The sequence below is a fragment of the Colius striatus genome, chromosome 2 (assembly GCF_028858725.1).
Source record: "Colius striatus isolate bColStr4 chromosome 2, bColStr4.1.hap1, whole genome shotgun sequence".
Taxonomy (NCBI): domain Eukaryota; kingdom Metazoa; phylum Chordata; class Aves; order Coliiformes; family Coliidae; genus Colius; species Colius striatus.
The window spans coordinates 67903273-67928153 of record NC_084760.1 but is presented as its reverse complement, the minus strand read 5'-3'; the positions used below and the strand labels follow the sequence as shown (position 1 = coordinate 67928153).

General features: G+C 38.2%; 1 protein-coding gene across 2 annotated transcripts in view; it reads left to right on the top strand.

Moving 5' to 3' along the window:
* Positions 1–23842, top strand: part of EGLN1 (egl-9 family hypoxia inducible factor 1) — a 35665-nt gene extending 11823 nt beyond the window's left edge. Inside the window, exons 2-5 of one of the 2 annotated variants that reach the window (XM_061990987.1) lie at positions 15530–15649; positions 17922–18058; positions 19497–19564; positions 21071–23842. In XM_061990987.1, the coding sequence (XP_061846971.1) occupies positions 15530–15649; positions 17922–18058; positions 19497–19564; positions 21071–21135 (390 nt within the window). In that variant the 3' untranslated portion in view covers positions 21136–23842. The remainder of the gene's footprint in view (positions 1–15529; positions 15650–17921; positions 18059–19496; positions 19565–21070) is intronic. The other variant, XM_061990988.1, reaches the window with a different exon arrangement.
* Positions 23843–24881: the final 1039 nt, after the last annotated feature.

Here is a 24881-nt window from a genome sequence, read left to right as displayed (position 1 = left end):
GGCTTGCATTGTTGTTCAGGCAGCTGGCACACAGCCTTGCTGCTGTGAGAAAGGAAACTGTGGCCAGTTGATAAGGGCATCCTAAACTGACTCTGTTTGAGCTGGCATATTATATAATGCCCAGTGAAGTAGATGTTGGTTAATCCTACCTCTGTTTGGCTTAACTATATTGGTGATTCCTTTAGCCCCTATATGACAGAACATCAGCCAGTCAGCAGCACTCTTCATAATTGTGGATTTGCTTTTTCGGGTTGTATGGGGAGAGTCTGAGAGCAGGTGCTGTTTATGCTGGAGAGGAGAAGGTGCAGGGGGACCACACCAGTGTCTCCAGATACCTGGTGGGAGTGAAGAAGAGGGAGCTAGGCATTTGTCAGCAGTGCTCAGTGATGAGGCAGTGGGCACACTGAAATGCAACAAATTTAATTTAAAGAAAAGATTTTTTCACTGTGAGCGTGATCAGAGAAGCAGATTGCAGAGAGGTTGTGGGATCTCTCAATTCCTTGAAATATTTGAAACCTTATTGCTGATCACCTTCTGTGAGTGACCCAGCTCTGAGCAGGGACTGGACCAGGTAATCTCTAAAGGTGCCTGCCAATCTCCGTCCTTCTGTGGAAAAAAAATATTGTAGTTTGGAGTGGAGGAGATACAAAACAAACTATTTTTTGCAATCTGTTAAAATAAGGATTTTTTTTTTTTCCCCAACGTTGGCACAATCAGTGTAAAGACCTGTTTATTGAGTATCTGAGTGTAGTGACTAGAAGTTTGTCTTCCTACTAGTGGTCATTTGTTTCTTCAAGAATCATTGTGGTTGGATATGTAAGTAATGTAACGATTTGAAATGTTCCTGGCTTGAGTCCATTTGGGTCATCCAGGTGTTGCTTCTACTGCAATCTGTGCTGCTGCTTCCTCACCGTGTCCTCCCCTGTTGCCTGTTCCACAGTTCATATGTGTATATGCCCATTATGCAGTCCTGTCCTAGGATAGTTTACTGATTTAAAGTGTGTGTAAACTTTCCAAGGCTTCTCAAACTTTTGTTTAAATCAATTAAAAGGAATTACTTACAGAGGGGCTTATGCCTTAAGTAAAATAAAGTAAAATGCCAGCCACAACATTAAAAACAGTTTCGGAAAAGTGTAAGGAGGGAAGCTTCGAACAGGTAAGAGTCATATATTTTGTCAGGCTGTTGCATAAATTAAAGAAAGGCAGATCTCCAGTTACAATCCTCACCCGCTGTTTAACTTCTAGCCATTTTTCTTTCATCTGTATTCCTCACATAGACTTTGCTCCTGCCCAGTTTCCTACTGTCTGTGCTCCCCTGGAGACCTGCATCTGCAGTGGCAGGTTCCTTTTCTGCTGTGAGAGAAGAAGCAGGAGCCAAAAGAGGAGGGTTGCCCCTGGCAGGGGTGCAGAGGAATAGGCTTGCCTCAGTTGCTGCTCTCTGCCAGGTATTCAACAGTTGCAAGGACCCCGTGAATATGCTGTCCTCTCCAAGGAGTGCTTTTGAAAGATAAGAAACACATGCCTTTCAGGAGATGCCAGTTTGACCATCCATGCCCTGTATCTTGTCACAAATTGAAGCCAGATGGAGTAGTGCTCATCTGAAGTGACTTTCTCTATGAACTAGATGCTAGACCATCCCTGAATTGTCTTACTGTAAAAATGAAAAATAAAAACAAAATTAAAGTTGCAGTGTTAACAAAGTATAAACCAGTTGTTGTTACTGTTCAAATGTTGATCGCCCACCCTGCTCAAAACTTAGGTGGCTTTTGTATTCTTGCTAATTAGTTTCAGATTCTAGCAGACTACCTTCTCTTGTTTGCTAGATGGGATTCTTCCTTGTTGAATGTCTCCAATTCACACAAGTATTTGTCATCTGTGTTCATACCATTATGTATTTGTTGTAAACAATCAATAGTTGGTGTATATATGAAGCTTTGAAATATATATAAACTGATACTCTTATATATGGCCGACTTTCTGGCAATTCAGGAACTCTCTGAGCCAGAAACTGCATCTGCACCACAGCTTGTAATGGGCACAGATGGATGGACATATTTGCCATTAATTTATGTAATCTTGTTTTAAAAGCCATTTGTACTTTTGGCCTCTGCAACATCCTGTAACAATGAGTCCCACAGTTTGATTAGATGGAAAAGGAACTTCCTTTTGTTTAAAGCGTACTGCCTGGTGATTTCAGTGTCTCCTAGACTGTGTATTGTGAAAACTCACTTCCCAGTAGTTTTACTTTTTGTGTTTTTAAAAGTCTGGTGTTTACTTCCATACATTTTTGAGCTGACACATTTTCACTCTTGAACTGAAGAGTTGTAGTGGTAGTATTTCTTCAGATGGGTACTGTTGCATATTTGTGGTTATTCCTCTTGCCTTTCTAACTAGAGTTACAGTATTTAACATACAAGTGCATAATGAATTTGTATTCTCCCATAATTGATGTATTCTCTATTGCCTTTCCCTGTCTAGTAACTTAAGACTCTTTAATTGCCTCTCCTGCTTTGCAGAGATTATGTTCTTAGGAGAATGGCCTGTATTTACTACAGCTTTTTTCTGAAGTGATGCTATCCAGTTTAGAAGACATCACTGTGTATAAGGAGACTTTCCCTCCCATCCCTGAGAGTATTCCTTTGCACTTACTCTTCCTGAGTTTCACCTGCCTTTTTGTTGTCCAGACACTTGGTATCATTTTACCCTTCTGTGTATATTTTTCTGTAGTCAGGGCCAGGGTGGATTATGCAACATGGTTACAGGCAGTACCAAAAACACTGCCACTGCTGCTCACCATTTTGTCTGAGGTCACATATGAGAAGAGCACATTCTGTGGAGATCATGCTTGAAACTCCTCATTTTTCACTCCAAAGGGGTTAGTTTGCTGTGGTAAATTTCCTGTTGCAATTTGCTGTTTCGTTGTTCATTGCTTTGCCTGTTACAGTACTTTAGAATTCCTTGGAGGTAAGATGCTTAAAATGCTATCTACTTAGGTGTTTTTTGTTTTTTTTTTTTTACATTGAAGTCAATGCCTTGAGTAAATTTTTATCAAATCTCCATTATAAAGTTGGAAAAAAATGACATGCAGTATCTCCCCAAGGCCAACACCTGGCACAGACTCAAGAACAACACAGAAGTTCCTAGACCAAAGTCCTGACTTTGTCATTTTCCTTAGTGAAAACAGAAAATGGCAGTGGTCTCTCTCATGAGCCCAAGGTTATGCCAAAATTATATTGTAGGCTATGCAGGTTATAAGGTAAACATGTTAATTTTTTACCTATGTAGCCCTATAACTTTGTAAATATGGAAAATAACGTTCCACTGCAGGACAAGAAATGTACATGAAGATACTATCAACTAGCTTGATTTTCAGTTTAGTCTTCTCATACAGCAACATGAATGTTGCAGAGGTGATGTTTCTGACTTTTTTTAGTTTTTACCGTGCCTTTTACTCTTTCTACACCCACATCCTGCACACCCATCGAAAGCCAAGCTGGTAACAAATGATCCTTCCTCACCATTGAGGCTTCATCTTCAACTAGTAATAGCTCCACAGTTGAACCCCAGAGGAAAATTGCCTTTGAATGAGGTAAAATTTGAATTCTAAAACACAGGGTCGGTTTGGTTTTGGTGGGATTTTTTTCTTCCCTCCTTCTTTCTTCCCCCATCTCAGATTGGGTAGAGCTTTCTGGAGGGAGTGATGGAATTCTGGGGCTCAATGGAGAACAGAATTTGCTAGAACAGAAATTTTATTCTCTCTGAGATTTCTCCCTTTGAAAAATCTTTCATACTTTTTTTTCATCATCTGTCCTTCATTTACAAGGAAGGCTTAGCTTGGCTTGGGAACCTTTGATTTAAGGTTGCGCTTACAGGGGAAGTAAATTCTTGTTTTCTGGAGTACCTTGCAGTTGTCTTTCTGGTATAGCTGCATAGCATTGACTGCATTGATCCTGGTAAGAAAATATGTTACTGTTTTTATACTGGCACTTGAGGGTTAGTGTATGTGCCAAACTGAGCAACCAGTCGATACACGAGAGAAGAGCTGCCACTGAGAGTCAGAAAGACAGACTGAAGGTAGATAGATTTTGGAAGACCACTCTGTGAATGTTTCATCTAGGAGCTATATTATGTGAGCAGCCTTCGGCAGGCAATGGGTGGATGTGAGCATGACAGTTTTGCACTGTGCATGGAGCCGTGGCTTTTTTTCTTCTTTTCAGTTGCATTCTGTGTGCTGGGAGTAACCTCTGATGTCTGAGATATTTTGTAGTGTGGTTAATTAAGAGACAGGAGAACAAAGAAGAGCAATTACAGCAGAGGCCTGATGGGATATCTCTGTCTAGTGCTTGCAGCTTCATTTCATGGGGTTAGTAGCAGGGCAGTAGCAATTAAAACCCATGTTGTGGAACTTGCTCCCTTCCTTATTGCAGCGCATGGCTGGCAAGCACCTCAGCTGTCCATGGGTCTTTGCCTGCACCTCCTCTTCCTCTCCCTCCCTTTAACGTTTCTGTCGCTTGAGATTTTTTCCTCTTCTTTGGTTGCGCATCTCATCAGATGAAGACTTCAGATGCAAAGTGAGTTCTTAGATCTGCAGTATCTTTTAATGTAAAAATACAGGGCCACTTACTACCCACAATAGAAGTTAGTAAATCAGTTGGCTACTCACAGGTAATTTCCTGAAATGCTGTCTTCTATTCAGAAATTACTATCCGCTCTTAGTATACAATAATAGATACATGTTTTAGAAGATCTACTGTTTATTTTCAATAATGATGCAGAAATTCCATTTAAAAAATAGTCTATGGCTGAGAAATGTACTTCTGCCAACCCTGATATCTGAAGTGATTGCCAACTGACTTGAGGGGAAGTTGATTTCTTGTATAGAAATATGGAGTCTAGTATTTTGCAGAATTGATTGCCCTTGCAATTGTTCCTTAGTTCTTGTGGTACTCAGCATTATTTTCCACCTTGTGATAATGCAAACTTCTGTCAGTGCAATTCTTTCTTGTATCTACTTCCCTTTCTTCTTCTTCCTTTCATTGCACTGTACATCATCTGTCCATCAATAATTTACACTGCTATTGCTTAAGATAATGAGAAATTAATTTCCCTGAGTTGTTTCAGGATGTTTATGAATTGAGCCTAACACTTTTTCAGAAATTATGGGTTTTTTCTCTATATGGGTGTATATGCACACACACACAGATTTTTTTTTTTTTTTTTTGATCACAGCCTAAAGGTTCAAATAAGCTTCAAAAAATTAAGCTCTGCAGATCATGTGTGTAGGTTGCATAGATATGTCCTGTGGAATAGTCCTAATTGTCTGACATTATACCTTAGATCTAGGCTGCTATTGTTAATTCCTACAGCCTCTCCCCAGTGAGTACAGTAGACTGAAGCCCTAACCTTTAGTTTTAAGAAGATTTGAGTATGTAATTACAGGCTGCATGCTAACTCAACTGGTGCTTAGATTTCTAACTTTCTGTGTGAGCATTTGGGAAGAGAGGTCCTGGTTCTATGCTCTTGTGATTGCCTTAAAAGAGGCAAAAATATTTGTGACAAGTTGTTTCAGAGCAGCTTACTTCTTGTTCCTGCTGGATTTTGTACACTGTGGCTTTTCTGCTTGCATCATCACTTTGTATGGAGTTTGGGTTCTGCCACTTTCTCATTTTTTAGAGTAGTAAATTAAGAGTTTGAGGTTAGCATCCTGCTTCTAACCATGATATTTGTCGAGTTACAGAGAGTTGTAACAGTATTGATTGACAGGAGCCTTGACAGATAGCATTAACAGTTGATGATCTGTGGATAAGCTTACTTGCTTTTTAGCAAGAAATATTTTACAAATAAAATACTGTTTTTCTTATTGAAATAGTGGCAAGGTAACTTTTTGGCCTGGATTAATTGTTTTCATAGCACTTACCTAATGCCAATTATAAATGGATTTGGAGAAAACCAGAGGAGTTCATTTTAATCATTTCATAGTTGGTTATGCAGCATGTTTTATTTTTGCCAAGACATGATGTTGATGTGTTTTTCAATCACGCTGTTCTGGGAGAATGGGGGGTTGGAGCAGCACCAGGAGAGCTCTGCTTTCTACAAGAGGTCCTAACCTATAGATGATCTTGTTGCTGCCATCTGCATAAACTTGTAGAGTCAGATGAATTGGAAAAATCGGTGAGGCTTTTATATCAGCTAGGTGAGGATGTGCAGTTTCCTCAAGTGTTTCTGGCTGCCTTGAGTCGGTGTTGTGTACATTCAGATCTTTCTCGTGCTCACATGGCCATGTGCTTTAGAGCAAATACATCCCATACCTCTCCATTGTGCCAGAATGCCTCCTTAACCCGAAATAACTTGGCTTGTATATGGAAGAGGGATGGCTTTTGGAGTGGTTTTTCTGACATACATGCCAATGTCAGCAGTCCTGCTCCTGGTATTTACGGTCAGCCTTTAGCTCTGTGTGGCTACAGCTGCTGCTCAAAGCTTTCCTCAGGCACTGCTGGGAGCATGACACAGCTGGAACCCCAGTAGGTTTGTATAATGCCTGCCTGCGTTTGAACCGGATACGTTGGGTTATCTGGTTAAAACTAAAAAAAACCCCAAGTATTGTTTATACCAGCTGGGAGCGAGGCCCTATTATAGTGCAATGGTGGGATTGTAAAGAAGGACTTGGATGGAGACAATTTCTGTGTGAACGCCCATAAAAGGCAGTATGGGCAGAGTCAGCATTTCTTGGATTTAAATTGTAGGTGACTTGAAAGTGTATTACAGGCTGTTCATTGCTATTTGGCTTTAAACCTTAGTCAAACTTCTGTGCAGTGCTGCTATAAATTAAAGCAGCACTTGGTCTTTTAGCATTTGAGTGCATAGTTACTTTTAAAATTTATAAATGACTTCAAAGAGTTGTGTCTGGACTATAATATTAGGTGTGAATGCTATAGTGTATGGCATTTAGTTTGGAAATGTATATATGTCCCCTTGCAAATGTCAGTAAAAGCCGATTTCTTCAACATACTGTTGATGGCAGTGCATCATTTTGTGGTTAAAATCCAGAGGTTGTAGCTGATACCTTGGCTTGGATACTTCAGTAAATGTTTGTATAGATGCAGTAAGCTTAAGATACTTACTTGAAGATATTTCTGTACTGTATTTGGTTAACCATGGTACTAAACGTGCAATCACATTACTTTGCAGTTGCACAACATTCGCAGTTATATAAAGATGTCTTTCCTGCCAGCTAAATTTCAGTTACGTGCTTATTTTGCTCCTTAAAGCCCAAACAAAATTACAGTTTTAAGTCAGAAATTAAACAAGTAAAATCAGCCCTTATTTAGCGAAATTGTCATGTACAATTTTTTTTTATCTTCTATAGGAAAGAAGTTCCAGGCTTCTCTAGTAGTTTGGGGAGGAAAATGGTATTTATGATATTCTTTAAATGGCAAAGTTCTCAGCCATTCACTTTGACAGGTGTTAGAGTGAAGTTTTTGATTGAAAATAAAACCAGAAAAACAACCTCCCCTTGCCTACCTTTAGTCCTGAGGGTTTTGTCTTCCCCAGCCTGTCCTGGTATTAAGAAGTATTTGAAGTGCAGGCTGGTGTGCATGCTTTGTTTTTAAGGTAATACAAGTTCGTTTGTGCAGTAGATCTTGCGCAGCCAAGCAAATGCACTGATCATATGCAGTAATCTTAAAATAGGTCATCATGCTTTTTCATGTCATCCATCGGTGTGCCTGCTGACGTCATGTGGTTGGCTGTGGAGTGCACAAACTGCTGTCAGAATGTGTTTTAAACACATGTAGCTGAATGAGACTGAACTTGTTACTATTTCAGTGCACAGTTGTGCTTTTGTGTTATTTTTAGTTTTTCAAGTTTTTGCTTCTTTGCACTCTTTCTGAATGGTTAGTGACAAAACTAGTAAGTTGACTAGTCTCATGCAAGAGTGGAATGTTCTGCCCCATCTTCAGGGGGAAAAAGTTTCAAAGCACTTACATTCTAAATGGTATTACTAATTTCAGAGCATTTATGATGTTAAATTAAAAACAGACTCTTAAAATTTCTGTTGACTCACTTCTCTGTCAAATTTTTGTCCAGTGCCAAAACACTTGAGACATCGGTCTGCTTCTTTTGGAGGGAATGGTGAGCTATCCATGGAGGCCAGCCATTTCTAGAAACACGTTTACCTTATTCAACAGTTGTTTGCATATGAAATGTATTGATCAACTTACTTAATAATAATTTAGACAGATTTACACAAATCAACCTTTCTCCAGAACCAAGTGTTGTGTTTGTTCCTAGGTTTTTAAGACAGAACTTTCTGCCCTTGGTGACTGTGCTTTTCATCAGCCTTCTTTAGGAAACCTTGATTAAGTGTGTCTGAGGGATTTTTTTTGTTTGTTCTAGATTACTGACTTTTTAAAAAACTTTGTAGTAGACTGTGATATCAAAACTATCAGAATGTGTCAAATTGAACCTTTGAAGCACTGATATAACTTGGATGTGCTCATATTAAGTATTTTTTAAATTTTATTTTTATTTTTAAAGGATAGTGCAGATGGTTTAGGCTTGAAGACATTGTTTATACTCAGAAATGCACTAGATAAACTTTACTCTGTTTTTAAAATCTTGTTTAAGCAAGTGCACAACTCTGTGTTCAAATCTCAAAAAGTATACAGTTTTATTTTCCTGATTTGTTTTCCTAATAAGCGGTTAGATTAAGTTAATGGAAGCTAGACCTTCATAAGGTGGAAGGACTGCAAGAGTATTTGCACTGATTTCACTGATTCAGTTTTAAACCAGCACTTTTTTGTTAAATTGGCAAAATTTTGAGAAGAGGCATGTCCTACCTAACTTAGCTAACAGCCTGGGAAATGCCAGCTTGTTAACTATTAAGGAAGATACAATCTTTGGGTTTTTCCCCTGAAGCTTGTAAGTTGACTCAGCAGTCTCTTTGCCTTTGGAGATCTGAGACTTGCAACTTTACAAGCTCAGGTATAGGAGAGCAGAGAGAACCTCGTTAATGTTTCAATCCTGATTTCTCAGTTTAGTAGTGGTGGAGGCTGCAGGACTTCACCTGGGATTTAGGAAGAATATTTGTTATGGCTGTCTATAACACTACTTTCAATTGCTCATCGGTTCACCTTTTAAGATTCTTGTTTCTCTGGTTGCCCTACTTTGATCAGAGCTCAGTCAAAGCCTTAGTGTGGGAATGACCCTTCCATCCCCGAGGCAAAAATCTCCAACATCTCCCCCAGGAGTCTATGTAGATTTTTTTTATTTAATGAATGTATTTCTCAAAGTGTAAGCACATTCACAGTAATTTCTTGAGTATCAGACTTAAGCAGCTGCAGTTCTGACGGTTCTTACTATGGCATTTGGAAGAAGCGATGAATTAACCGAACTTGTATGCATATTTCTTCAGTGGTTCAAGAGCTCATGAACATTTCTCAGAGCCTATGCACGTGCATGAAAGAAAGGAATGATATTTGGACATCAGCTTCTTGTGATCTTGCTGTTGAGTGCAATTAGAATTGAACAGTAAAAGGAGAGTACCAAACTTTATATAGCTAGAGCCAAAAAATACCTGGGCTTGTGTGCTGAATGGCACCCTGGTTACATTCAAGGTGTTAGGATGCAAACTTGATGTGGATCTTCTGTTCCTAGAGTGCTGGGCTGACATAGTTACTGAACCAGTGTGAAAGCCTCTTGTCTTCTGATTTGTGTCAGTTTATTAAGATGTGTGAAGTGAATGTTGTAAGCAGGTAAATATCACATAAAGCTGAAGATAAGTGACTTAATTGGAGAGAATTTGAAGAGCCTGCCACTGAACTGCTACCTTGGCAAAGCTTTCTCTGAACTTCAGTTTGAGAAATCATCATCTGATTGGCAAGTTTGAAGTAAGCAATAGAGTAAAAGTATCCATCTGTTGTGCCAAGCTTTTGATGGTGTGTTATGTTGCGTGATTTTGCGCGCTTATGAAATGCAGTTCTATCAAAGCAAGTAGATATCTTATATTGGCCAGTGCATTAAAAGGCTGATGAAGGAGTGAGGCAGATCAGGTGGCCATTAGCTTCTGAACTCCCTAAAAGCTCATGGAAGGTATAATCCATTTACATAGTCGTGTGCTGATTCTATTTATAGTGTAAGCAGCTATGTCAACTCTCAGTTTTTCCCCTCTCTCTAACTATCTGAGTTCATTTTTCATCTCTGTTCTCAGTTCAGTTTGTCTTCCTTTTGCCAACTCAAGAGCTTAGTATTAGGAGAGAGAGCTTAAAGAGATATGATTTGAAGCTCTGCAATGTTGGAGCCTCTTTCTTTATGCGAGATTCTAACTCAGATTACTGATTCCCCCTTTCTCTTGGGGATATATCAACTACTGTGTTGTGTAGTTTTTAAGGCCATAAGTAGTAGTTTGCTTTTCTCGTGCAGGTTCTCCAGTTGACAGTTATTGAAAGGCATAGATTTTTAATGAGGAAATCTTTTAATTAGCAAGTCTATTTCTCTCCATCTTTTCTAATTTCACAGTGTGGACTTGTTTTTCACTTGTGTGAAGATGTGGTTCCCTAGTCTTACTTAGCAGATAATGGAAGATATCAGCATAAAGATTTATTCAGATGAAAGCTAGCGTAGAAATACCTGGATTAGCTGTGTCCCAAAGAGTTTATTTTACCCCTTGCAAGCTTCTTCTATTTTGGCTAATAGGCTGACAGGAGTTTCTCCCTGATATTTTCTTTCTGTTGCAAATTTCTGTTTCTGTGAAGAAATTCAGAAGAATTAATGAATCCAAGCCAAGATGTACCACATTTGCATGTTTAAGTCAGTAATCTTGATGCTGCTTGCACAAGATAGTACCTGTACAGTCTGTTTTTCCTTCAATTTGATTGTTATTTTGTACACCTTGTGAAAAATCTTAGATTGACATGTGCTTAAACCAAAAAGCGTTTCCTCAGGCCCCGTTGTTTGTCAGGGATGAACAAATTCCTGAACTAGAAATATGTTACAGATGGACCAAACAGGGACAGGTCAGATTTTTTTTTCCCTCCTCTTACTTGGTTCTTTATTCCAGTGGTATGTGGCTTTTTTTTCTTTCTTTGAATAATCGGTCAGATGACCCATGCCAAGGATTTCCAGTGAAGGCTTTGTGAAAGCATCTGATACATTTTGGTAGGAAGTCATCAGTCTTGCATTTAGACATCTTGTTTTGCTCGCTGAGATTTGCAGTTCCTTCAGCAAACAGTAAAAGTGACATCTCCTTGACTGATGCAACTTTCTTTAATCTTAGCTAGACAATAAAGTTACTTTAAATCAATAAATTACTATGACAGAATACATGTCATCTCTCCATTGTATGTTTGTGGTTTGGGTTTATCCCCCTCCCCCGGGAGTTTTGTGTCATTATGTAACTGGTATTTTCCATTCTGAAGAGTTTGCTAGTATTGCTTCCTTTTTTTAAGGAATGCTACCTTAATTCGCAGGTATTGAGCTGTGAGAGGAATGGAGAGATGAGAGGAAAATATTTGTTTACCTGCAGGGCTTCCTTCTTTATAAGTGAATGAGGCTGTCATGCTTCTCTGTGAAAGGTATTTGAGGCTCTTCCCAAATGAAATCACTTTTTCAGCTGCACTGACATGCTCTGCCTCCCAGGGTTGAGTGTCTTAGCTCAGTCAAAACTGTATGAGCTTATGTGGATTTAATTGTTAATTAGAGTAATGGCTGACAGCACTAAGATTGCAAGTGCTCAATTAGTTCTTCTTTTAACAACTTAATGTTGCTCATGTAGGCTGATGGCCTAAAGTTAGTTTTTCCAAAGCTGAGCAAGTAGAACATTTGTATGCCAACAAGCTAGTTGCAGCTTCTAAGTGTGTGAGTGCTTTGGTTTGATAGACATAAGTTGTGTGGATAGCAGACCAGTGAGGGTGCTTTCATGCTTTCTCTGTTACTCATGAATTCCAGAAGGTATCTTAGGACAGTGCTGACGTGCTGGGCATGAGTACTCAGACTAAAAAAGAATGCTGTTGAGTTAAAGAAGGTTAATATTAAAGAGTTTACGAAGGAATCCAGTGGGTGAACAAATCCAGTGTGTGGCTTCTCTTAATTTCTGCAAAGAAGATATTTTACTGAATGCTTAAAAACAGTTATGTCCAAGAAGCATAGAACAAGAGACCTCCTTGTCTATTGAGAACGTGCAAGTAATGCCTGGAGCTGAATTCACAGATGATTTTTCATGGGAGAGCTGATGAGGCAGGTAGCTCTTTTTTCTGGAGAGCTATCAACTTTATTGTTCGTAGCCTAAAGTCTTAAGGAATCTTGGACGTTCTGGTCTCAAGCGCCTGTCTCTCTTGACTGACCTTAACAGTGTTTTGTTGTTTATTTGTCTGTTTGTTTCTAAAAAACCCAAATGAACAGCAAAATTTTCTCCCTGTCTGGCATAAATTTACTTGCTTATTTATACTATAAAACATTGAAACAACAAAAAAAAAGTATGTGACTCTGTTATTTACCTGGGTCAGTTTTTTGACCTTTCCATGTGGATAGTTTTGCAGTACATGACAGCTTGTCACGAACTCGCTTCATGTCATTTCACAGAGCAATATATTTCCTATGTCCTATAAATTGTTAAGTTTTGTGACCTTCCTTATCAGAGTTCAACTGGGGAGAGAGAATTGTCACGCTGGCCAATTTGATGTATATTGTGCAACACTGGCCGATTTCTGAATTTGTTTGCTTTCCAGTTTGCTGCTAAAGTCTGAGTCATTCTTACTGTTATAACAAATATGTATTAGATAAGCTATCGGAGCAAAACTGTTCCTCATTTCTTGCAGTCAATGATAGCAGAAGTTTCAGACTCTGAAGTAAAAAACAAGGGCTTTTTTAAAACATTGACAGTATTTTAGACTCACACAACTGTATGAAACACTTGTGACACTAAATATGGCTGCGGTTTTTTTGTGAAATCGATGACAACTGGCTTTTCCCCAGACCTGCTGAAGAGTACTGCTGGCTCTCTCTTCAGCAACACTGATGTTAAAGATTCCTTTCCTGATTTCCCTTCAGCAAAGAGAACAAATGCCCATTTCAGTGCCTTATAAAGGAAACTATATCAATAGCATGCAAATTTAGGCTTCTGGAACTGCAAAGTTTTATTTTGAGGAAGAGGCAGCAGCCCTTGGAAAAAATCCTGTATTGGCCAGAGAGACTTGGGAACTGTTCTAAACTTTTAACACCAGTTTATTTAGTTCAGAGACAGGTATTTAGGTCATGTATATGCCTGAAGACCTTTTCATATCTGAGTCTAACTCTTTGTGATTTTGGTGAGAACTGACATTCATTCTGAATGAGCTTTAATAGCCATTTCATGCAGCTGTTGAGCAACAATTAATGGCGGAGTTTAATTTACATGATACTTCTCAGCAAAACTGCTTCAATTAAAACTTTCCTGTTATTAGGAATGCTGTTACAGGATTGGATACAGATCTGCTTTCATTGCTGTTATGAGAGTGTGATAGGGTTTGCTTTGTATGTGGAACTTTTTTCAAGAGGTTTGACTTTCAGTGGAAACCAAATATCTTCCTCCTCCAGCCCAGCTTCGCTTTTGTTTTGTTCCTTTTTTTCTCTGTAAGAAAGGAAATTACAGAACCCTTATTACATTACGCGGTATCTTTAACTCACTGTTTTGATTTTTGTGGGTTTATCTTCCTGCCCCAAAACTGATAAGTAATGACTTTGGCAAACATTAGGTCATATTACTTGATACGTGTAACATGTTTATGTAACATCAGACCTGTAGCAACCACACTATGATTGCCATAAGGGGGCTGAGAGGCTGAAGTGTCTAATCTCAAAATTACTAGTCTGTTTGAATTCTGTAGTTTTGAGTACTTTTCCATGCAGTGCAGTAGTCATTTCCACCTCATGTGAATGACATTTGGTTCAGTATTTCAGGGTGGGGGTTTTTTTTATAACCATGATGCTACTATTTGGCAAATACTATGTCCTGCCTAGAAGGAGTTAGCAAAAAGTTGCTTCTTTAGTAGAGTACATATGGAAACAAAGATTTTGGTTAAAATATTTGCTGCTGTAGCAAGCCCATTCTGCTTACCTGTGGTATACAAAAATTTGACTTATTGAACTGCAAGTGCTTTATTTCTCAGCCTGCTCAAAGCACAGATTCTTGCAAGTATTGTAAACTGTGCAAAGCTTTATTTGTTGACCTTTTAAAAAGGACAGGGAGAAGTTAAGAATACTAATATAAAGCAAAAAATGCACTGAAACACTTGATTTTAAATACTTTAAATCTGAATGGGTTACATTTTCACAGTTAACACTTTATTGGGAAAACCATTATTGGTCTGTGAGAGGTGAAAGAGTTTGCAATCCAGAGGTCTCAAATTCTCATTTAACCAGGCTACATCTGGGCAAGAATTGTTATATTTAAAAGAGTGGGGTTTTTTGTTTAAACAGCAGACATTCGTTGAGGCTAGTGGTGTAGTGCATTGTTGGCAGAAACTCCCTTTTTAAATATTCACGTGATGACTTTTTGTAGATAGGATGTTGTCACTGCAGAAATCTGAATATTCTGGTAGGCAGTGGACAACTTGGCCTGGAAAACTTTGTTCTGATGTCTTTCAAAAACCTGAAATGATTCCTGTTCCAACAAATGGACAAAGACACAGGGGTGTACCGTGCAATAAACCAGCCATGTGAACTGATAGCTAATTAAACTAATTAGGCCACCTGTTAGCAAGATGGTCAATTTGTTTCACACACACATCCGCCTGTCTGAAGACTCAGAAACCAAACCACCTCCTAGAGGTCTTTCAAGTCAGCTGAGCTAAGAGTGCGGCATGGGAAGTTAAATACACTACTGTACTGGGAAACGTTTCATGTCAGAAGGCTGTTGCAAATTACTGTTCGGTGTCTGTTTTCAGTTTCTCACTTCTTGACTAAAAAGGATGTTTTTGTTGAATGTGTAGGCTTGTTTCAACAAAAGTTCAAAGACCACTCATGTACAGGACAAAACACAAGCCCAAGAATGCACTTGGAGTGATTGAGTAAGATGAGGTAGTGGTCTTGTCTAAAAAGTCTCCAAAAAAAAGAGTTTGGTGCTACTTTTTTTAGGAGGAATTCTTTGCATTGGAAATAAAAGAAGAAAAAACACAAAAATATAGCTGTGTGTGAGCTCGAGTATTTTTATCACAAGGAAAAGCACGTGCTAAATAATTATGCAAAAGCCATTTTTCGTATCCTGTATTTCATTCAAGGTAGGGAAGTCAGAAGGATTAATCACAATATGGGAGCAGCCTCATCTTCCATACCTTAATTAACAATATTCCTTTCAATGTGTTCCATGCCTTTGTTGCAGATATCTGTTAAAAAACAGCTTTTAACTAGAAAGAAAACACAGCCAAAAGGGTTTTTCCCCTCATTATTTCTAACTCAGTTTTTCTATTGTTTATGTACAAATTACTACAGATAAAATTCATATACTATCCCCACACACAGATAAAATTAATTATCATGTTTAATTCTTTGACTCTAGGCTATGGTGGCTTGTTATCCAGGCAATGGAACGGGATATGTGCGCCATGTTGATAACCCAAATAGAGATGGAAGATGTGTCACGTGTATATATTATCTTAATAAAGACTGGGATGCCAAGGTATGCAGTAACTTCTTTCTATAACTTTTTTTTACATATACTTGCTAATGCAACATTGTTACAGGTCTTTATTCATGTCCTATTACTGTGCAAATTGTGCATCTTACACACATGCACATACACAAGGAGTAAATAAAGAATGTTTTAAGGATAATTGCTTTTACTATATTCCTCGTGTTGAATCATGAATTTACTATTGGAGCAACTAGATTACTTGATTGAGTATGTATATTGAAAGAAAGATGCTGTATTAGCCAAGTGTTTTGGTTATTGCTACATCCATATAGTTCATAGAATCATTATGGTTGGAAAAAACCTTTAAGACCATCAAGTACAGTCACTAACCTCATCCTGCCAGGCCTATCGCTAAACTAAACCCCTAAACTGAACTCAGTACGTCATCTATGCATCTTTTAAGTATCTCCAGGGATGATGACTCCATCACTTCCCTGGGCAGCCCATTCCAATGCTTAATAACCCTCTTGATGAAAAAGTTCTTCCTAATGTGCAATCTAGATTTCCCCTGGTGCAACTTGAGGCCATTTCCTTGTGTCATTCATTACTGGAGAGAAGAGATCAACCCCCATCTCACTGCAGCTCCCTTTCAGGTGGTTGTAGAGAGTGATCATAGCATGTCTTTTCTGACAGTTCAAGTGGTATAAGAATTTACTACCAGTGTCTCAAAACTCTCCATATAGCTAGTGACTATGATAAAGTAACTTTTTAAATAAGGATTTTCATAGCAACGCAGTGGGACTAGGTTGAGTTGACAAACGGACGTAGCTAACTATATTGAAAAGCTGACTATATTGAAAGCATGAAAAAGTAACATAAATATAGTTTTGTTTATTGCTTGATAACTCTGCAGTTGGGTATGGAGAAGTTTATTCTTATTGTGTATGGAAAAAAAAAAATATAATCCTACTGATATTTCCATCATGCTTAAGAAGCAGCACGTGGAAGAGCAAGTAAGCAGTCAGTTTCTGTGAATTAGATGTACCAGATATGGATAACACAGGTTGCAGCTGCCTTTTTTCTTTTTTTCTTTTTTTTTTTCCTTGAATGCCATCTATTTCTTACAAGAGCTGAATGAGACAAGGAGGCTGATAACATACTCATATAAAACTGGTAGATCAGAAAGCAGAGTCAGAAATGGATGCACTTGAAGCTTTCTGTTTCTGACTTGTTAAAATGTCAGATTTGATCCCTCAATTAGAAAACAAATTACTATCTTTTTTTTTGCTGTGATAACATCTTCTCATATAAGTGCACTGGTTGGACTGAACACCTTAAAATGGAGCTTTAGGGCATTTTTAGTTGATTTACAGTTTCTTTCCTGGAAAAAAGTGCATACGTTCTGGAGTGTAGAAGTCAAGCCAACTGCATTTTTACAGTAACTGAAACATTTACTAGCTGGATATTTAATTTATGAACAAAGGTATTTTTATTTCCTGCAAAATCTATTTTCAATTACAAATTAATCTATTACAAGGTATATTAGCTAGTGAAGAAAGAAGATCAGACTTTCTTTAGGAAAACAAATTGATCTAAATTGTTACTTCCTGTTCACTGATTTAGATTGCAATTTTTTAAAAGCTATATCCATTTACCTTGTTTATTACTTGGACTGTCACGACTTTCCCTTGGAGGCTTAAGGTGTCTATTTATAGCTAGATTTATCAACATCAGTAGGAAGAAGTTAACGTAACTTAAAAATAATTAACCCTGCCCGCTTTTGCTCTTTTCTAGGCAAGTAGGTTCAACTGTCTTTAAAAGCCTGCAAGAGAGTTATATTGACCAGAAGTAACATAAATTCAGGCTTTAGTTTGAAGTTTCTTCATTTTTCCTTATCTTAATTAGAGAAGCATGACATAAACTTGTGATGAAATAGTCTCTTTAATGGAAAAGGGTGAAACTCAGATGTGAAACAACATTTCTTTCATCTGTTTTACCATATTTTTAGCCACTTGTGTAATTCTAGTCAGTCTCGTCCATTTTTTGTGAGTAGGTAATGCAGCTAAAAACCAGCCAGTCCCACAGCCTTTTACTAAATGTGAATGGATGTTTAATGTTTACAAGTGTTCTGGCATTACTCAGTGAAAAAATGTGAAGAACATTTTGTTAAATGTTGTCAACACAAAAGCTGTAGATTGATAATTTTTGTAGCATCTGATAAAGCCTTTTATTTCAGTTCCAAGTGGCTGAAGTATTTTCAAATGTGATATGCAGTGCTTTTAAATACAGTGAGACATTTTAAATATTTCATCTGTAGGTGAGTGGAGGCATCCTCCGGATATTTCCAGAAGGTAAAGCCCAATTTGCGGATATTGAACCCAAATTTGATAGACTGCTATTCTTCTGGTCTGATCGCCGCAACCCTCATGAAGTACAGCCAGCATTTGCTACAAGGTAGGACTAAGGGATTCTCTAGGTACTGCATGATGCCTCTTCCATACAGAAATGAGCGAATCCTGATGATAAATGAGTCGACACCATGAATTATGACCAGATCCCAAGTCTTCCCATGTACAGTTCCACTTGCACTATGATGAGATGGGCATATTTTTCTTCTACCTGATTAGACTTCTGCTGTGCTGCTGAGTTTGTATGGATGTCTGATCTCATATTTTGGAGAAAACATCCTCTTTGGCTGGATAGGAGGGAGGACTGCAAACACTAGACATTTCTGAGCATATACTTGTCAGGAGTACTGGGTAGGAGCACACAGAGCCATAAGCAGACTTCACCTTAGCCAAGGTGTCTTGTCTTCATTTTTTCCTTGTAATGACTTTACACTCTCCTCCCTGCCCTTTGTCCTTATCACCTTCCTGTGTTACTGGAAGACTGACTGGGCGCTTCAGTTGTATCTCCCCTCTTTTGGAGAGGGAGCTTTTAGAAAATAGAAACTAAGACATCACCTTTGGTTTGGGTATTGAGGGGACTGTGAGGCAGAAACAACCATTGATACACAAATCTTTTCTTCCATGGAATATTAAAGGAGTTGCTCTCAGTCTGAATCATAGGGGGAACTTGCTCTCTCTTTTGTCCTGCAGCGCAGGGCAGAGGATGATGCTAAAGGTACCTACACTTGCTGCCCCTATATCCTAAGTAGCGTTTCCAGATAGCATCAATAGGTACATCATTGGAGCCCTTAATCCAGACTTCTGTTGCTCTTGCTGCAAAACATTGGGGTGGCCAAAGCACTGAACATTGATTGGAGCTGTGAGATTACACAAGTAACTTTGCAAGAAGTAACTTGAAACTGCCATTGATGTGTCCATTTGCAGCCCTTCAGGGAGGCTATGCTACTCTCCCCTCCCTCTTTGTGCTCTAAGCAGAGTCAGAGGATGAAATGCCATTTACTAAAGCTCCTTGAAGTCTTCTCTCAATAGCAGATATTTCATGTTTAAATGCTCCACAGGCACTGATAAACCAGAGGAGCCGTTTCAGAATGGGTAGTTCATTTTCCCTTGTGATAAATGTCCAAAACATGAGCTTCTTGCAGCACGACTCAGAGGTGGACTTGACGGAGTAAAGTAACAGATGAGGTCACAGGGCAAGGTGATACAGAGAGAGTCTATGTTACAGGTTCTGGGCAAGATCTGTAATAGGAACTAATCAGAAAAAAACAGTGTAAAATTACAGCATCAGTGTCACCCTTTCAATGACTCTTTACACAATGCCTACTAATAGAAAAAGACCCCAGTCTGCCTCCTTTGTGCTTTATGAAATCTTTCTTCTGTCAAACTGCAGAAGTATCATCTCATTTAGATTGTGTTTTATGTCAAGTTCTTCACTGTTTCTTTTTCATCATAGTTAAGGAGGTTTTTTCCATCCCTTTCCCTAGGTACGCAATAACAGTGTGGTATTTTGATGCAGATGAAAGAGCACGAGCTAAAGTAAAATATCTAACAGGTAATCACTTGTTAATGTCTTCTGTGTTCTTTTTTTTAATGGAAGAATTGCTAAGCCATCCATCCTTGGCCCACGTTGTGCACCAAAAGGGAGAAAAAAGCAGCATAACTCAGATTCTACAGGGAAGGTGATCCAATAATTGAGCTGCCAGGCAGTGACTTGAGGAATACAGATCAATGTCTTGACCTGCTCACACTTCCTCTGAGACCTGAGTCAGCGCAGTATTTCTATATGGGGGATACAGCCTGTTTCTAGCCTTTATCTCCCTAGTAAGTGTGAAGGTTAAATACACCAGAGACTGTGAGGCATCACAGAACTCAGAGCCCTGGAAACAGATTTGATCAAATACAGTGATTCAACAAGTGAATACAATTTAACTTGACTAGAATCTCTATATTGAAAAAACAGAAGCCTAAAGTTAAGATCTGGAATCAAAGAATGGAGTTCCTTCCTTCATTTCCAATTCCGCATATCTAGCATCTGTTTTCCTTTTCTGGCTTCTCACTCAAGAGGAAGTTGATCTAATTTTCCTGTTCATAGTAGCATTATAAGGAGAAATGGCCTACAGCTTCTGTCATGCTTGTAATCACCAACACAATGTTGTGCTTTCTAAGTAGTTTAAAAATAACCCAAAATCAGATGTACTGCAAGTGCCCACATGCACAGGGCCAGTTTCTTCATGGTTCCATCCAGAGCTCTGAAACCAAAGATGCTGAAGACATGTGCTGGTCATTTCCAGAGGAGATTTCCAGTCAGTGCTGTTGGGCATCTGAAATGGCATTCTTTGCTCTCTGTCTGCAGTGAGAATTGTGCAAGATGCTTTTTACTTTCTACTGACAATAAAATACAAAATTAAAATGTTGTAATGTAGAAAACTATTAATTTTTTACTAAAGCCATACAGAAGATGTGTGTATTTTTCTTGAATATGAGATCCTGTGCCTGTTAATGCTTTGATAGTCAAACTTTTATTTGAGAGTACCTGAAGTTACATAAGTCACTTTTTTAAGGGAAAAAAAGACAGAAGAGGTGCGAGTTGGTTGGTGGGTTTGTTTTACTTTTTAGCAGCGAGCAGGAATGTTGGATTTCAAAAATGCTCAGAGTTTCTTTACAGGGGTACATACACAGAAACTCTAGATATTCTGACGCAGAATAATGGACAGCATCTACAGGTTCTCAGCTGGCCATTTTCAAAGCTCCCCTTTATAAAGACTGAGATGATGAGCTTCGGAACTGCACGTATGATGCAAAGTATCCAGGTTTCTATTTGGGCAGCCAGGCACACGCCAGCTTTTTGAGATGACAAGTAACCATGGCCTGTTAAACTTTACAGAGCACAGGATGCAGAGCATGTACACAAAAATACCTGTCTTGCTAGATCATGTGTACTAGCCAGTCTTTGAAGTACTCTCGTAAAGCTAATCTGGAAATGGATGTAGCAATTCTATAGACTGTCCCTTCATAAATGCTGAAGAATAATACTGATTTCTTTTTCATATTTCTGCAGGTGAAAAAGGTGTGAGGGTTGAACTTAATAAACCTTCTGACTCAGTTGGCAAAGACGTTTTATAATCCTTTGATCTAGCAACTCCCCTTGCTATTCTCCCTGATAAATCTTGATGCTATCTATTAACTTTTGAATGTGAATAACAAGATAAAGGAAAATCAACAGCAAACCAACATTTTAATAAAGAAGCAAGCAGTGTTTCAATGTTGCATCAAATAGAAGGTTCTTTGACTGCTGAAGCATTGTACTATGTGATTGTGACTCCAGGCCTGTGACTGCTTACGTGAAGAAGATAAGCAATCAGTAAGAAACAGCTTATGCATCTGGACATAAATAAGTGCCCTACACAGAATTTGTCCATCCTTATATTTTGCCAGATCTGTCATCCAGCTGAATCCAATTCATCTCTCCCTTTTTTTATATGGTAAAAGTTTGGATTTTGGGTAATTTTTGTATGACCAGGTACAGTTTATCAAAATTGAGTCTTAAAAAAAAGAAAAAAAAAAGAGAAAAGCTTCAAAAAAAAAAAAAAGAGAAAAAAAATGTAAAAAAAGAAATTTGCAGTATTCTCCAAAATAACATGGATCTATTTTTGTAAAACTGTTCCTACTGTTCTCCTCTGCCATGAAAGACCTAGTTTAATGTAAGGGTTGCCAGTAACTGATAATCACTTTAATTTTCTTTACACCTTAAGTCAGAAAAGGAGCACTTTAATTACCAGCTAAAAACCTGATTGTTTTATATCATATCTCACACTAATCTTAACTTTTAAAAATTGCTGCTGTATTGGGGTTTTTTTTGACTATGTCCTCTCGAACCTTATTAACAGAAGCAAATCTGTATCTCGCTATAGTAACATTCAATTTGTGGTTTTGTATGTTAAACCCATAGAGGAGAAGTTTCTGTCTCTTCTCTGGGGTTTTTGTTTGTTTGTTTGTTTGTTTGGATTGGTTGGGTTGTTTTTTTTTTTATTATTTTTATTTTTTATGTTTTAAGTGACTGGCACTAAGTGAACTTGCCACTATCGGTTGCTGTCATTGGCTTTGGGGACCTGGTAGATACCCTCGAGTTACAAGAGTATACAAGGGCTTTCCTAGGCTATTAGAGGTACCCAGAACCTCCTTACATACTTGACAGAAAATTTTGAGCTTTCTCCCTTTTCTAAAGAATACTTGCCACCCACTTTTTCTCTGTATATAAGTTAATTGAATATCTAAAATTCACTTTAAAAATTTCCTTTTGAAGTGTTGGTGTCCCACGCAGTCTGTAAGTTGACACCTTGATCTATCATATAGTATCAAAGGAGGTGGTCAGCACACTGAAGCTCAAGTGCATCACTCTAGGCTCCTTGTGCAAGACATCTTTTAGGTTTTTACTGGTCTGAAAGATTTCCCCAAAAAGGTACTGCCCTTTGATCAGTACTGAGAGAAGTATTTAGTAAGAAAATATTTCTTTTCTTTTATGTTGTTTTCATTTTATCAAGGAGAGGAGACATCACAGAATAAAAGTGAGATGTGAAGAAACTTTAATATTATTTTTTTTAAAGTGGATATTTTGGACACTGATAATTTTTTTCCTTCTTTTTTTTTTTAATTTTATTTTTTGTTCCTGAGCTTTAAAAGCTTGAGAAAACAAAAGGAAACCTAGAAGAGACAGCATCCATATTTACAGGAGTTTGGGGGTTGATCAACTTACCCACTGCAGTTTTCTACCTGTCCCTTATTTCCTTATTTAGCCAAAACAATGTGAGTGTACAGAAATTATTTCTGTATATATTACAACTTGTGACAATTTTAGCATCTGTATAGTTTGTATTCAATTAGAGACCTTTTCTATGGAAAGCTCAGTAATTTTTTATTAAAAAGATTACTATTGTTCATGTAAAACATGAAAAAGCTAATTGTTTAGTAACAAACTGACAGAAGGGGAAAAATTTAGTATTGGTATATCATTTAGGAGAACCAACAGAAATCCCAATTTTGTTTTTCTTTCACCTTTTTTTTTTTTTAATTAAGTTCTTGCCCTTTACAGTTCTCTTCCCCTTTCCTTCCCAGAAACACAGACAAGATACCTTTTACTGTAAGTGCCTCTGCCAACCTGGCCAAGGAGTGCAAATCTTCATTACTGTCTGGTCTTGCAGTGCATTTAGGCTACCAATGAAACAAGTGAAAAAGCCACCTCTTCTACTTGATCTTCTTTAGTGCTACTTTAGTGGAGACTTGGTTGGTTTTGTTTCAGAAATGTAAAGCATAAGCCTTTAAACTCATTTCAGTCCCTCTGTAATTCAAACTCCCGCAGTTACACGACGTATCAAGTTCTAATCATATTGTAGGTTTGTGCTTGCCAGACAGGTTTAAAAAGTGCTTAATTTTTCACTCCCTGTAAGTCATGACAATAGGGTCAACGAATCAAGTCACCCATTTCTTCCATGTCTTTTAGAAACTGTTCATTTCATGTCGGTTGAATATTCAGTCTTGAGTATCACCAAGCAGGTCCTTGTTTTAAAACCATTTTTTAATCTGTCTTATGATCTGTATGTGTCTAGTCCTGGTTAAAGATAAAGCTTCATAATGCTATTTTTATTCATAATGTTAGCTGGCTGTGAAATGTGAGACCTTTATCTATAGCAGGCAAAGAAATTCAGGATTCATTTACAGGTTGCCTATAAAGTTGTGTAATTTGAAAAGCAGTGTTCATTATGAAAGAGCTCTCAAGTTGCTTGTAAAGCTAATCTAATTAAAAAAGATGATGTATAAAGGTTCTTGAAAATTATTTGCTTATTTGTAGTCTTTGTGACTTTTAAAACTACTCCATAGCAACAAATTCTAAATGTGTCCTGATAAAAGGGAACATGTGGATTTTTGATGGTTTTGTGGGGAGTGTTTTGATTTGTTTCATTGGAGATTTTCTGGGGAGTGTTGTGTTTTAAATCAGAGCTGTATCTGCTCTGGAGAAGGGTCTGGGGTTTTTTTTTGACTGCCTACAGTTACCTCAGTGTGGTGATGATTTTCCTGATGATTTCCTCCCTCAAAAACAGCGCCAAGTTTAAGGTGGCTGAAGAGCAGTGATGGGCATAGAGGCAGCTCTGGTTTTATTCACTGCTTTCTGACAGCTGCACAAGATGCAAAATGATAGTCCTCTTCAAACAGGATTTGTAAGGTTTGATGAGAGCTCTTCAGTCTAACACAGCTCCTGATGAATTATGAGCTCTTTGAAAATGGCAGAAGAATTGTAGAGCCTAGAAATGCCAACCCAAATGACATGCCACACAATTTCCCTAAACTTTTTTATGAGCTTTGTAATGGCTGTGTGGTGATCAAGGAAACAACTGATTAGCTGTGCTTCAGCCATTGCTCCAACTCCTGTGAAGCCTCCCTATGTATGCTTGTTTGTCTTGTAGCAGTTCTGGAAGAGCTACCTGGATCTCCTAATGAGTCAGATACCCTTAGTACACCTTTCATGGCCCATGAGTACCTGTTGTGCTCTAAGGTGGTGGGGTGGTTCTTGCCAGTGTGTTAGGCTGAAACTGAAATACAGCAGCACTGAGCTGATCCCAAAGTGCTTTGAGGCTTTTTCCATACTTTAGTGCTGGATAACTTCTTACATGTTCTCTTGAGATACCTCTTCCTCATCTTTGTTTTACGCTGAACAAGGAAGAAGCCTTTCTAGCATTTGCAACCATCTTGTGTAGACCTGACACTTTTATTGTTGTTGTTATTACGTAGTTGTATAATATGCAGGGGGATCATTTTGCATAGCAAAGTCAAACACTGCACAGGGAAAGATGAAGTGTCTCTTGAGTTTCTGAAAA